The sequence below is a fragment of the Scyliorhinus torazame genome, chromosome X (assembly GCF_047496885.1).
Source record: "Scyliorhinus torazame isolate Kashiwa2021f chromosome X, sScyTor2.1, whole genome shotgun sequence".
Lineage (NCBI taxonomy): Eukaryota > Metazoa > Chordata > Chondrichthyes > Carcharhiniformes > Scyliorhinidae > Scyliorhinus > Scyliorhinus torazame.
In genome coordinates this window covers 30,835,282-30,850,053 of record NC_092738.1, presented here as the reverse complement: position 1 = coordinate 30,850,053, position 14,772 = coordinate 30,835,282, and the positions used below count along the sequence as shown (strand labels likewise).

At 46.6% G+C, this 14,772-nt stretch overlaps 1 protein-coding gene across 1 annotated transcript in view; it reads left to right on the top strand.

The window, feature by feature from the left end:
• Positions 1–14,772, top strand: part of LOC140405481 (STE20/SPS1-related proline-alanine-rich protein kinase-like) — a 253,266-nt gene that overhangs the window by 202,724 nt on the left and 35,770 nt on the right. Inside the window, exons 6-8 of the mRNA XM_072493974.1 lie at positions 980–1,035; positions 3,161–3,270; positions 12,153–12,254. Of these exons, the coding sequence (XP_072350075.1) occupies positions 980–1,035; positions 3,161–3,270; positions 12,153–12,254 (268 nt within the window). The remainder of the gene's footprint in view (positions 1–979; positions 1,036–3,160; positions 3,271–12,152; positions 12,255–14,772) is intronic.

Genomic DNA, 14,772 nt, shown 5'->3' with positions numbered 1-14,772 from the left:
AAGTGGAAGGAGTGGACATATCGGGGCTTGTAGGGGTGGAGGAGGCTGTATGTCCGGGTTAACGGAGAGAATGATAAAGGACGCATGGGGTTTATTAGTGACACACTGAACTCAAGACATGATACAGATCCCGACGCTGAACACAGTAGCAGGAAATGCCACCCAAAGAGAATTTTACAGGTCACTGGCTGCAAACTGCCCCACTTACACTGGCCCCGAGAGGCAAGCAAGCCCATGGCACCGGCTTCTATATCAGCCTCATGTGGTCATGCACTGTACTGCAGTAAGAATTTACCCAGAGAGAAAACAGAAAAAATGGTGAGGCGATCTTTGGGGATAATTTTTGTTGACCTTTTGGCGATCCATTCTACACCATCCCGCAACCCATCAGCGGGTTGTGACCCCCACTTTGAAAATCACTGCCTTAGGGATCAGCTCTTTGACTGTGCCCATCTCGGGTTGTCTTGGGATACAGCATATTACGTGGCATGGTGGCATATAAGGCAGCATGGTGGCACAGTGATTAGCACTGTTGCCTCACAACGCCAGGGACCTGGGTTCAATTCTGGCCTTGGGTGACTGTGTGGAGTCTGCACCTTCTCCCGGTGTCTGTGTGGGTTTCCTCCGGGTGCTCTGGTTTCCTCCCACAGTCCAAAGTGCAGGTTAGGTGGGGTTACAGGGATAGGGGAGGGGAGAGGGCCTGGGTGGGATGCTCTTTCAGAGGGTCGGTGCAGACTTGATGGGCTGAATGGCCTCCTTCTGCACTATGGTTCTATTACAATTTGATAAAGGTTCTGCTAATTGGTCAGTATGGCCTCCCATGCAAGGAAATCCATTATCTACAATTCTACATTAAATATTGGAGGGTTGACCTGAAACAACGTGGGAAAAAACGAGACACGAGGAGACCTGAACGTTTGACAATAATCCTTCCAAACTTTTCATATTTATATTGTTTGAATGTGTTTTCCAATTACAGGGATGTTAAAGCTGGTAATATTCTACTTGGTGATGATGGATCTATACAAATTGCAGGTAGGTTGATATAAGCAGTACTAATCTCATCATTGTGCAGTAATTCAAATTAATTCCCTTAATTTGCTTCTCCTGTGAGTTATATTACATTAGCTAGTAGAGGATTATCAGAATGGATAACAAAATGGATTATGTTTAAATCACGACTTTTAGTAAGAAAAGTCTCCAGTTACGACATACAGCCAGAATGAGTAACAGTGAGGCAGAACTAAAGGTCATGCTGGATTCACAGCCAGCTCTTGGCGGTTGTTATTGATTCCATGCTGATTGTCCCCTTTATTCGAAACAAGTAAAAACACCTCACACATCACAGAATCCTTACAATTTAATCTCAGTAATAATCGAGAGATTAAAGCATTTTGTGCATTTTGTGAGGGCCACGATGAATCCAGCACGAGTTTTAAGGATACAAAGTAATAACATTTATTTACAATAATATATATATATATATATACTTCCCTTGCTGCACACTCCTTCCTGTTGTTTCCAAACTGGCCAGCTTTATTTATACTTGGAGTTTACTAATGGTTTCTCCACCCCCCTCATTGGGGAAGCTCATACTCCCACAGGATTGTGGAATTGTCATTAGTCCCCAGCCAATGGTAAGTAGGCAGGTTATAACAGTGCACCAACCTCAAAACCAATGGAGCGGTTTTGACATTGTGCGATAGTCTGTTTTGTATCTCTACTCATTCTTACTTTGCATTGCAGTCAACAAGATGTAAAACAAACCATTATCACATCAGGTCAAAATTAGCCTCCGTCACAGCTAGGCTATTATCCAGAGTCAAACCAGAAGGTACGGACAAGAAAGACCATTCGCCTTTCAAAACTTGACACCTCCACAAACCATGTCCAGTTCGAACGAGAAAACCAAAAGTATCCCTCCAAGGAGTTAAAAAAACACCAAAACGTAGTTCTCCCAATCTGTATTCTCATTGTTCTGGAGGGTTGGAGGACAGGAGGAGGTTACACTGAGAGGATAGGGCAAAGCCATGGGAGAATTTGAACACAGTGAGAATTTTAAATTCAAGGTGTGAGGGGAGTGGGAAGCAATGTACGTCAGTAAGCACAGGGGTGCTGGATGAACAAGAGTTGGTGCAAGTTAGAATATGATGCTTAGCTTGTGCTCAGTCATCAAATAAATCTCCAGTGTGTTACTTCATTAAACGCAGACTTTGACATCAACCCTTTCACAGTTAACTGGACAAGATTACAGGAATACAGAATACTGGGCTAATGGCAAGATTCTTTGTAGTGTGGATGAGCAGAGAGATCTCTGAAAGTTGCCACCCAGGTTGAGAGGGTTGTTAAGAAGGCGTACGGTGTGGTAGCTTTTATTGGTAGAGGGATTGAGTTTCGGAGCCATGAGGTCATGTTGCAGCTGTACAAAACTCTGGTGCGGCCGCATTTGGAGTATTGGGTGCAATTCTGGTCGCCGCATTATAGGAAGGATGTGGAAGCATTGGAAAGGGTGCAGAGGAGATTTACCAGAATGTTGCCTGGTATGGAGGGAAGATCTTATGAGGAAAGGCTGCGGGACTTGAGGCTGTTTCCTTTGGAGAGAAGAAGGTTAAGAGGTGACTTAATTGAGGCATACAAGATGATCAGAGGATTGGATAGGGTGGACAGTGAGAGCCTTTTTCCTCGGATGGTGATGTCTAGCACGAGGGGACATACCTTTAAATTGAGGGGAGATAGATATAGGACAGATGTCAGAGGTAGGTTCTTTACTCAGAGAGTAGTAAGGGCGTGGAATGCCCTACCTGCTACAGTAGTGGACTCGCCAACACTAAGGGCATTCAAATGGTCATTGGATAGACATATGGACGATAAGGGAATAGTGTAGATGGGCTTTAGAGTGGTTTCACAGGTCGGCGCAACATCAGGGCTGAAGGGCCTGTAATGTTCTATTATTGGGAATGTGAAGTGGATAGTGGGAGGTTCCCAATCTGTAGTCAGTCTCCAGCTGTATCTCTTTGTGCTGTGCACCATCGGAGGCAATGGGCAGTAAAGTGACCTCTGGCTGACCTCCACTGACGTCCTAATTGGTACCCCAGTGTCCTGAGCAAGTTACTGATGTGAGGAATTTAACAGTGTAATGTTTGACTTCTTCCTTTATTAGATTTTGGCGTCAGTGCATTTCTAGCTGCTGGTGGAGATATGACCAGAAATAAAGTGCGTAAGACCTTTGTTGGAACTCCATGCTGGATGGCCCCAGAGGTGATGGAACAGGTAACCCTCAGTTTCAAGTGAACCTTTTGTTAAAGCTGGGGCCTAATTTTCCATTTTTTCTACTGTTAGAAAATTGAAGCTCTGATTTGAACCTAATCTGCCTGTATCTGTTAAGATTTACAGATACCTCAACCCTGATGCCTGGAGAGGAAAATCAAGCCTCCGGTATCCCAGCCGAATGTGCCTGGTTTCTGTTTGGGTGGGTTAGATTAAAATCAGCTTCACGTTTCCTGAAACTGGTGGGAATTGGTGCACTTTCACCTCCAATGCTGATGGAGTCAAAGTCTTATTTCTTGACAGCTATAACGATCCTATATGGGAACTCGGTGGGGTTGCTGTCAACCTCACTCAAAGATATCAATCCCAAGAAATAGTTCTAGTAGGGTAGGTGGCACTGTTCTGCATTTCATGTAAGGTATGTTATTGGGGGAGAGTAAAGGAAGCTTTATTCTGCATTTGGAGGTGATGGTGAACCGGAAAGTCCTCAATGCTGACGGTCGGTGCCCAAAATGGAGAACATGCCATTCCCTTCATTGACATTTTTTGCCTTGGTGAACATTAATAGATAACCAGATTGTAATATAGAAAGAAAGAAATAATTTGTATATTTTTCTAACACCTTTTCTGACCGCTAGATGTCCCAAAGCACCTTTTTCAAAGTGTAGTCAGGGTTGCAATGCAGGAAACGCATAATTTGTGTATCAATAATAATAATCGCTTATTGTCACAAGTAGGCTTCAATGAAGTTACTGTGAAAAGCCCCTAGTCGCCACATTCCGCCGCCTGTTCGGGGAGGCTGGTACGGGAATTGAACCCGCACTGCTGGCATTGTACTGCATTACAAGCCAGCTGTTTAGCCCACTGTGCTAAACCAGCCCCAGAATGTGGGGCTCCCACAAACAGCTCCCACAAGTGCTCCCACATACAGCAGTGTGATACATGATCAGATAATCTGATGTTTTACTGATGTTGGTTGAGGGATAAATATTGGCCTAAGACAGGGCGATCTTCCCTGCCGTTCTTTGAATCGGGCCATGGAATCTTTTATCTAAACTTGAGAGAGCCGCCAGGGTCTCAATTTAATGTTACATCACCTCCGACAGTGCAGCTCTGACTGAGTACTGCTTTGTCGTGTCATCTTGAATAATGTGTGGAAGTCTCTAGCCTGAACCTTGAACCCACCGCCTTCTAACTGGCTACAGCACCATCATGCAGCTACAGCCCGTTACAGGACTAAACGTCCAGAGAACATACGGTCAACTAACACCATGGCAGTTTGAGAATTTGCCTTAAAAATAATATTTGGAACAAAAGCAAAAGGCTGGTTTCAGTAAAAGTGATTATGAAGCTGCTGAATTGTCATATAAACCCAACTGGGTTCACTTAAAGGACATGTGTGGCTGCAGTCCCACAGTAATGTCATTGGCTCTTCATCGCCCTCTAGAGGTGAGTAATGAATTCTGGGCTGGCTACTGACACCCACATCTTGAGATTTAAACAGTCAGGTGAGACTGAGCATTGGGAGTACTATGCAGGGAATATAATGTGCATACAAAGTACTTCTGTTCAAATACTCTAATATGTGATGCAGGCTCTCTTATTATACATGTGGTCAGCCTTTACCCCCTCGTCTGTTCCTTTTGCGGATCACATAACTGATATTCCTGGCTGATTACTGTTATTCTTGCAAGATTCATATTTTGTCACAAAGCTTGTAACGGAGGAACTATACAAGATGGGATGGAAATGTCCATAGCATGGGAAGGATTGTTATAAAACAGGGAATGGATCCATCATGAAGTATGGAATGGATATTTGAATTTCATTCATAGATCCACAAGTCCACAAACTTGTATGATAGAAAGTTATCAGTGCTGAATATGATAAAAGGCCAACGTGTTCGGTTATATTGTATTCTTGGAGAAATATCTTTAATCTCCAAAGTAGTAACAGAACGGAAATGGTGCATATATTGGCTTTTTTCCCCAGTGAAGCTTTGGATGAGACAAATGCTGAATATATGTTTAATTTCAGTGTGAAACAGGACCCTTTTTTAGCCAAGTGGTGCACTACAAATCAAACTTTGTTGGGAAAAGATTGTCCTCAATTTTTTATTAGAGTTGTATCATTTTTATAGATAGCACAACAAACTTTCAAAACACAAACTGGTACAGTACAGAACAAGTATTTCTGCAAACATTTTTTTAAAATAAATTTAGAGTACCCAATTAATTTTTTCCAATTAAGGGGCAATTTAATGTGGCCAATCCACCTACCCTGAACATCTTTGGGTTGTGGGGGCGAAACCCACGCAGACACGGGGAGAATGTGCAAACTCCACACGGACAGTGACCCAGAGCCAGGGATTCGAACCTGGGACCTCAGCGCCGTGAGGCAGCAGGGCTAACCCACTGCGCCACCGTGCTACCCAGTATTTCTGCAAACATAAGAACAAAGAAAGATAGGATAATTTCAGAACAATGGTCCTTAATAACAACAATTTCAAATCAACATTCAGAAGTGAGATTTGCCAACAGGAAGCACACTCCCCAGGATTCTTGCCTCCCTTCAAAATCAAGGAAATATTTCTTTCTCGAATTGTCGGTGGTAGCAGACCTGCCTCAAATGAATGACTATACATGCCAGTCAACGGATCTATCAGCAAGTCTTTAAATAGCTTGTTGAATTCACCCCCCAAATCATCCGGCCGAGGAACCTTGCCAGTTTGGAGCTCCTGAATGGCCATTGCCACTTCTCCTTTAGAGATAGAGCATTTGCGATCAACCATTGATCTTCCGATGCTGCAGGAAGCTTGAGGGAAGAGAACAAACGCTCCACACGTGTCAGCACATCTCCAAAGTGGCCCGTCTTGTACAGCTCAGCATACAAATCCTTGAATGCCTTGTTAATGCCCACAGTTTTAATTAACCGGTTACCCCCTAGAATTGCCTACAGTGGGGATAGTCCTAGAATTGTCCCTTTTCTTCGTCCAGAAAGCTAAGTATTTACTCGGCTTGTTCCCAAACTCATACAATTCAAACATTAAACACCTCTCGGCCTGCTGAACCTGCATGAAAACAAGCACCACCCGAACCGCATTAATCTCCCGCAACGACAAGCGGCTGGGATACCGACCGTACTCCCTCTCTGCCTCAGCCTGGCACCTTTTGTTGGCTGTATAAGAAATAAGCACCCCCTCGCATACAAGTCTCTCACAAAACAGAAGGGAAATTAAGTGAGTAAAGGACCTCAAATTCCCGCTTCATGTCCGGATAAAGGATTTATCCCGAAGCAAGGACATTCAAAACGGCAGGACCTAGATTGGGGGCCTCAAGGAAAACAAGAGCATGGTCATAGATCATGATGCTACCTGTAGAACAGGAGGATACCAAATGTAGGATTGCTCGAGGCATGAAGAAATAATCAAATCTAGTATGACATTGACGAGGAGCTGAGCAAAATGTAAATTCTTTGGGCTGGATTCTCCGATTGTGAGAGAAGTGCTGACGCCGTCGTGGAAACAGTGGCGTTTTACGCCCCAAAAAACAGCGCAAAAGCTTCACCAATCCTCCGTCTGGTGGGGGGCTAGCAGGCACGCACCGTCTGGTGGGGGGCTAGCAAGCACGCAATGTAGAGCCCCCGGCTTTACCTGCGGATATGGCTGGAGAATTTCCTGGTCCGTGGCCGCGCATGCACACGGTGGCAGCCTGTAGCGGCTGCGCCGTGCAATAAGGCGCTGGCCGCGCGCTGAGCTGGCCTGCCAAAAACTGCCCCCCTTTGACCAGGCCCACCACCCCCCACCAGTGCCCCCAGCCCCCGCCAAAGCTCCCCCTCCCCGCGGAACGGCTCCTACCCGACTGTGGCGGTGCTGGACTCAGTCCACAGCCGCCACGCCGGGTTCACAAAAAAAGTAGGTCAAGTGTTCGACGCAGTCAGGAACGCGGCCCATCGGGAGAGGGCCTCAGGCGACATCCTGACGGCGTGCCACGTATTCGAGGGGGCGGAGCATCACAAAAGCAGCACCGCCCTGATTTTGGTGCAAACGGGGATTCTCCGGCCGATCGCCGAACAAGATTTTGGCGTCAGAGACCAGAGAATCCTGCCCTTTATCTCAAAGATGCAGTGTTCACCCCACCTCCTCGCACACGGACGACAACACCCTTGCCTGAAGGATGGGGGTGGGTGGGGGGGGGGGGGGGGTTGCTGGTTACTGGGAGCTTATCCACCAAGCGGTTTAGGTGACAATTGAAGTCCCCACAAAGAAAATAATTTGTCAATGCCAGCTCCTCAAAATCCATGAAGGCTTTAGTAACAAACTGCAGCAAATGATTTGGATGGCAATACATATTCATTATCAAAACAGATTCTCCATATAGAAGCCCACGCAGACACGGGGGGAATGTGCAAACTCCACACGGCGGTGATCCAGGGCCGGGATCGAACCTGGGACCTCGGCGCCATGAGACAGCAGTGCTAGCCACTGCGCTGCCGTGCTGTCCTAACTTTATCGCAGCCTCTACGTTTCTGCTGTGTCAGTGCTGAGAAATTCTGGAAAAACTAGATCCTCGCTGTACAAAACTTTGGTAAGGCCACATTTGGAGTACTGTGTACAGTTCTGGTCACCTCATTTTAGGAAGGATGTGGAAGCTTTGGAAAAGGTGCAAAGAAGATTTACCAGGATGTTACCTGGAATGGAGAGTAGGTCTTACGAGGAAAGGTTGAGGGTGCTCGGCCTTTTCTCATTAGAGCGGAGAAGGATGAGGGGCGACTTGATAGACGTTTATAAGATGATCAGGGGAATAGATAGAGTAGACAGTCAGAGACTTTTTCCCCGGGTGGAACAAACCATTACAAGGGGACATAAATTTAAGGTGAAAGGTGGAAGATATAGGAGGGATATCAGAGGTAGGTTCTTTACCCAGAGAGTAGTGGGGCATGGAATGCACTGCCTGTGGAAGTAGTTGAGTCGGAAACATTAGGGACCTTCAAGCAGCTATTGGATAGGTACATGGATTACGGTAAAATGATATAGTGTAGATTTATTTGTTCTTAAGGGCAGCAAGGTAGCATTGTGGATAGCACAATTGCTTCACAGCTCCAGGGTCCCAGGTTCGATTCCGGCTTGGGTCACTGTCTGTGCGGAGTCTGCACGTCCTCCCCGTGTCTGCGTGGGTTTCCTCCGGGTGCTCCGGTTTCCTCCCACAGTCCAAAGATGTGCAGGGTAGGTGGATTGGCCATGATAAATTGCCCTTAGTGTCCAAAATTGCCCTTGGTGTTGGGTGGAGGTGTTGAGTTTGGGTGGGGTGCTCTTTCCAAGAGCCGGTGCAGACTCAGGGGGCCGAATGGCCTCCTTCTGCACTGTAAATTCAATGATAATCTATGATTAATCTAGGACAAAGGTTCGGAACAACATCGTGGGCCGAAGGGCCTGTTCTGTGCTGTATTTTCTATGTTCTATGTTCTCGCTCCCTCATGGAACCATGTCCCGCCACGCCTGCAGAACCTTCTGCCGGAATTGTGAAAGTGAATGATTATGGGCCTGGGACGTTGATTGTCCTTGGGCCTCAAAGGCCAGACACAATGTGCCCTTTCCAGCTTCAAACACCCAGCCTCCACATCCAGCTGAAGGAAACGTGGTAGCCAACTCTCAAAAATCTTAACAGGGATCTTACCCGCCACTCCTTCTGGCAGACCATACTAAGGGAGCAGCTGCTCCCCTTAGTTGAAGTGTCAGTTACGAGGGGGACACAAGTTCAAAGTGAGGGGTGGGAGGTTTAAGGAGGATTTCAGGAAAAACCTTTTTAACCAGAGGGTGGTGACGGTTTAGAACGCACGGCCTGGGAGGGTGGTAGAGGCGGGTTGCCTGACATCCTTTAAAAAGTATCTGGATGAGCAACCATAGGTTCGTTCCAGGTAGGATAGATGGTGCGTCCCTAAGCTGGCACCAGGCGGGAATTAAAAGGATGGGGGATTTATTCATCGACGGGACTTTTGCCAGTCTGAGGGCGCTGGAGGAGAAATTTGGGTTACCCCCGGGAAATGCCTTTAGGTATATGCAGGTTTGGGCGTTCGTGAGAAAGCCCGGAGGATACAGGACAGGGTGGTTTCGGGCGTGTGGGTCGGGGAGGGTAAGGTCTCGGTGATATACCAGGAGCTGCAGGAGGCGGAAGATGCCTCGGTGGAGGAGCTGAAGGGCAAGTGGGAGGAGGAGCTGGGTGAGGAGCTGGATGAGGGCCTGTGGGCTGATGCCGAGCAGGGTCAATTCCTCCTCATCTTGCGCCAGAACATAGAACATTACGGCGCAGTACAGGCCCTTCAGCCCTCGATGTTGCGCTGACCTGTGAAACCACTCTAAAGCCCATCTACACTATTCCCTTATCATCCATATGTCTATCCAATGACCATTTGAATGCCCTTAGTGTTGGCGAGTCCACTACTGTTGCAGGCAGGGCATTCCACGCCCTTACTACTCTCTGAGTAAAGAACCTACCTCTGACATCTGTCTTATATCTATATCCTCTCAATTTTAAAGCTATGTCCCCTCATGCTAGACATCACCATCTGAGGAAAAAGGCTCTCACTGTCCACCCTATCCAATCCTCTGATCATCTTGTATGCCTCTATTAAGTCTCCTCTTAACCTTCTTCTCTCTAACGAAAACAGCCTCAAGTCCCTCAGCCTTCCCTCATAAGATCTTCCCTCCATACCAGGCAACATTCTGGTAAATCTCCTCTGCACCCTTTCCAATGCTTCCACATCCTTCCTATAATGCAGCGACCAGAATTGCACGCAATACTCCAAATGCGGCCGCACCAGAGTTTTGTACAGCTGCAACATGACCTCATGGCTCCGAAACTCAATCACACTACCAATAAAAGCTAACACACCATACACCTTTTAAAAAAAAAAAACTTTTTATTAAAGGTTTTCATGAAATATCAATAACAAAATGAGAAAGAAAAAAGAACCCAACAGGGTTAAGTACAAAACACAATCTAAAAAAGCAACCCCCAAACCCCGTACCTAAACAATAAATTAACATTAACACCCCGACTTAAGACAACAGGTGTATACACCCCCTCAGACCCTCCAGTGTAAATAACATAAACAAAAATAAAGTAACCCCCCCCCCCCCGAGCTGCTGCTGCCATTGACCAATGTCCATCGTTCTGCCAGGAAGTCTAAGAACGGTTGCCACCGCCTAAAGAACCCTTGTACCGACCCTCTCAAGGCGAATTTCACCCTCCAATTTAATAAACCCCGCCATATCACTGATCCAGGATTCCACGCTTGGGGGCCTCGCATCTTTCCACTGAAGAAAGATCCTTCGCCGGGCTACCAGGGGCGCAAAGGCCAGAATTCCGGCCTCTTTCGCCTCCTGCACTCCCGGCTCCTCTGCCACCCCAAATATTGCGAGCCCCCAGCCCGGTTTGACCCTGGATCCTACCACCCTCGACAACGTCCTCGCTACGCCCGTCTAAAATTCCTCCAGCGCTGGGCATGCCCAGAACATTATGGGTGTGATTTGCTGGGCTCCCTGAGCACCTAACACACCTATCCTCACCCCCAAAAAAACGGCTCATCCTCGTCCCGGTCATGTATGCCCTGTGCAGCACCTTAAACTGAACGTTAGGTGGAGGTCAGCAGCAACCCGGGGGGGGGGGGGGGGGGGTTGATTTATTTCTATTTGTAAGGGGCGCGTGACCCATTTTGCTTTGAGATGGGTGTTAAATTGTTAATCGTTTAGAGGGTTAAGTTGTTTTGTTTTGTTGGCATATTGCCCTGTTTTCTTTGTATTATTTTCCTTTTTGGAGTGTTTTGTAAAAATTATTGAAAAACCTGGAATAAAAACATTTTTTTCATGTTTTTTTTTAAAAGTATCTGGATGAGCATTTGGCACGTTCAACGCTATGAGCCAAGTGCTGGCCAATGGGTTTAGGTGGGCAGGTGAGGGTCTTTCATGCGTCGGTGCAGAATCGATGGGCCGAAGGGTTTTTCTACACTGTAATATTCTGTGATTCAGACGGACGACTCGGACATTCTTTCTCCGGCCTCGATTCTCCAGATCCTCCAGGATTTCTGACATACCATGCAGCTGGTTTTCCAAGGATTGAATGTGAGCTTCGGCCGAGGAAGCAACATTTTCGACGTTCAGGATTCTCACTGCCGTTTCAACGAGCCTTTTGTTAGTATTCTGCAGCTCGGTCTCGTGAGCACTAATATTCTGCGTCAACAAGCCGAGCTTGTCGTCTGTCACTTAAATGATCACAGTTATCATTTGCAGCATCTTCGAAGGCACAAAGCCGAAAGCCCGCTCGAGGATCAGGTCGCCGTATTGAGAAGACGGCTCCAACCTCATGGCATCCGACTGCTCCCTTTCAATTGCAAGATTTCTAAGATTCCTCAGACGTATTTCTCCAATATTCAACCAAAAATCTTCTCGGGACGTACAATGGAGAAATAACTCCCAGATTAGGCAAGCATGTGCCGCGTAAATAGGATAAAAGAAGGATTTTTTAAAAAAGAGTTGCGCCAGAACCTGTGGAAAAGCTGCTATTCCCTCACCTTTGTCATGTGAGCCCCCAAATGGGTTTTCATTTTTTCGTTTCTGACAGGTAATTGACCTGATCCATTAACTCTCTCTCGCCACAGAGGCTGTCTGAGCTGCTGGGTGTGTCGAGCAATTTCTGTTTTGTTTCAAATTTCCAGCATCCGTACTATTTTGCTTCAGTTGATTTCTGCAGATAACCCTGCAGTAGATCAGAAGTCACTTGATGCCAGTAGATGTCACTACAGCAGCAGGCACAGCACTTGGCACGCGTCTTGTTTTCATTATGCTTCAGGCAGTTACAGACCGATTCCTGGCTTTTATTTAATTGCAGGTACGAGGTTATGACTTCAAAGCAGATATCTGGAGTTTTGGAATAACAGCGATTGAATTGGCAACTGGAACGGCGCCATATCACAAGTATCCACCAATGAAGGTGGGAGTAAACTTGTAACAGTTTGCAAAATGATGGCTACTTGGGAGTAAGTTACATGGAGGGATACAAAAATATGTGGGAGTGAATTATATACAGAATTTGGGATAGCTGGGAGATATGTACAGAACCAGAGATATTACACAAAACAGGTCATTAAGCACAGCCAGTCTTTGCCAGTGTTTCTGCTTCCCCTTAAATGCATCAATACTTCAACAACTTCCTGTGGTAACAAGTTCCACATTCACACTACTCTATCGGTAAAGACGTTTTTCCTGAATTCCTTATTGGATTTTTAGGGATAGTCTTATATTGATAATCCCCAGTTACGCTCCTCCTCATCAGAGGGAACGCTATTCCTGTGTCTACTCTGAAACCTTTCATAGAATTTACAGTGCAGAAGGAGGCCATTCGGCCCATCGAGTCTGCACCGGCTCTTGGAAAGAGCATCCTACCCAAGCCCACACCTCCACCCTATCCCCATAACCCAGTAACCCCACCCAACACTAAAGGCAATTTTGGACTAAGGGCAATTTATCATGGCCAATCCACCTAACCTGGACACCTTTGCACTGTGGGAGGAAACCGGAGCACCCGGAGGAAACCCACGCAGACACAGGGAGAACGTGCAGACTCCACACAGATAGTGACCCAAGCCGGGAATCGAACCTGGGACCCTGGAGCTGTGAAGCAATTGTGCTAACCCAGTATTAAAGACTTCTCGCAGATTACCCCTCAGCTATCTTGGAATTGAGCTCCAGAGAACATGGATAATCTGGGAGTAATTTAAAAATATAAATTTAGAGTACCCAATTATTCATTCCAATTAAGGGGTAATTTAGCGTGGCCAATCCACCTACCCTGCACATCTTTGGGTTATGGGGCGAAACCCACGCAGACATAGGGAGAATGTGAAAACAACGACCCAGGGCCAGGATCAAACCCAGATCCTCAGCGCCATAGGCAGCAGTGCTAACCACTGTGGCGCCCTAATCTGGGAGTAATTAATATTTGGAATATGGAATAGTTTCCAACCCCTTTCATTTATTATCTCCAGCATTCGTTATTGTAACTGTGATGAATATAAGAAATGGATACATATTGGGCTGGATTCTCCACCGTCGGGATTCTCCGTTTTGCCGGCAGCCCGGGGGTTTCCCGACAGCGTGAGGCTGCCCCACAATGGGAAACCCCTGGTTTAAAATACATACAGGCAGTATGTCTAATCCTGTTAGAATTTTGTACGTTTCTATGAGACCCCCCTCTCCCTCTTCTAAACTTCAATGAATATAATCCCAACTAACTTGAGTCTCTCCTCCAATGACAGTCCCGCCATCCCAGAAATCAGCCTGGTAAACCTTCGCTGCTCTCCCTCCATAGCAAGAACATCCTTCCTCAGATAAGGACACCAAAACTGCCCACAATACTCCAGGTGTGGCCTCACCAATGCCCGATACAATTGCAGTAAACATCTCTGTTCCTAAACTCAAATCCTCTCGCTATGAAGGCCAACATACTATTTGCCGCCTTTCCTGCCTGCGCGCTTACTTTCAGCGACTGATGCACGAGGACATCAAGGTCTCGCTCAGTATCCACCTCCCTCAATTTACACCCATTCAGATAATAATCTGCCTTCCTGCTTTTGCTACCGAAGCGAATAACCTCACATTTATCCACATGAAACTGCCTTGCATGTGCCCACTCACTCAATCTGTCCAAATCCCGCTGAAGGATCTCTGCACCCTCTGCACAGCTCACCCTCCCACCCAACTTTGTATCGTCTGCAAATTTAGAGATTATGGGCTGGATTCTCCGTTGTCGGGATTCTCCATTAGGCTGGCAACGTGGATTTCCCGACGGCATGGGGCTACCCACAATGGGAAATCCCATTGGATGGCTGGCGGGACGGGAATTCCGCTGCCGGCGGGGTGGAGAATCCTGCCCCTTACATTTAGTTACCTCGTCCAAATCATTAATTATATAATGTGAACAGTTGGGGTCCCTGCGGCATAAATCCCTGCGGTACCCCACTCGTCACTGCCGGCCAATCAGAAAAAGACCCATTTATTCCAACTTTTTGCTTCCGGTCTGCTAAACAGCTTTTTATTCATCTCGAGACACTACCCATAATCTGATGCGCTTTAACTTTACATAGTAATCTGCTATGTGAGACCTTGCCATAAGCCTTCTGAAAGTCTAAATATGCCGCATCCACCGGGTCTCCCTGGTCAACTCTACTAGTTACATCTTCAAAAAATTCTAGTAGATTTGTCTAGCATGATTTTCCTTTTGTAAATCCATGCTGACTCCAAATGCGGAGCTCTGAAATCCTTGATAATGGACTCCAACAACTTCCCTACTACTGACGTCAGGCTCACTGGTCTATAGTTCCCTGTTTCTCTCGATCTCCCTTGTAGAATAGCGGGGTTACATTCGCTACCCTCCAATCTAGGAACCATTCCAGAGACCAAAGAATTTTGTGGCAGGTGTAGATAGTACATTCAAGTTTTAAGAACTGTTT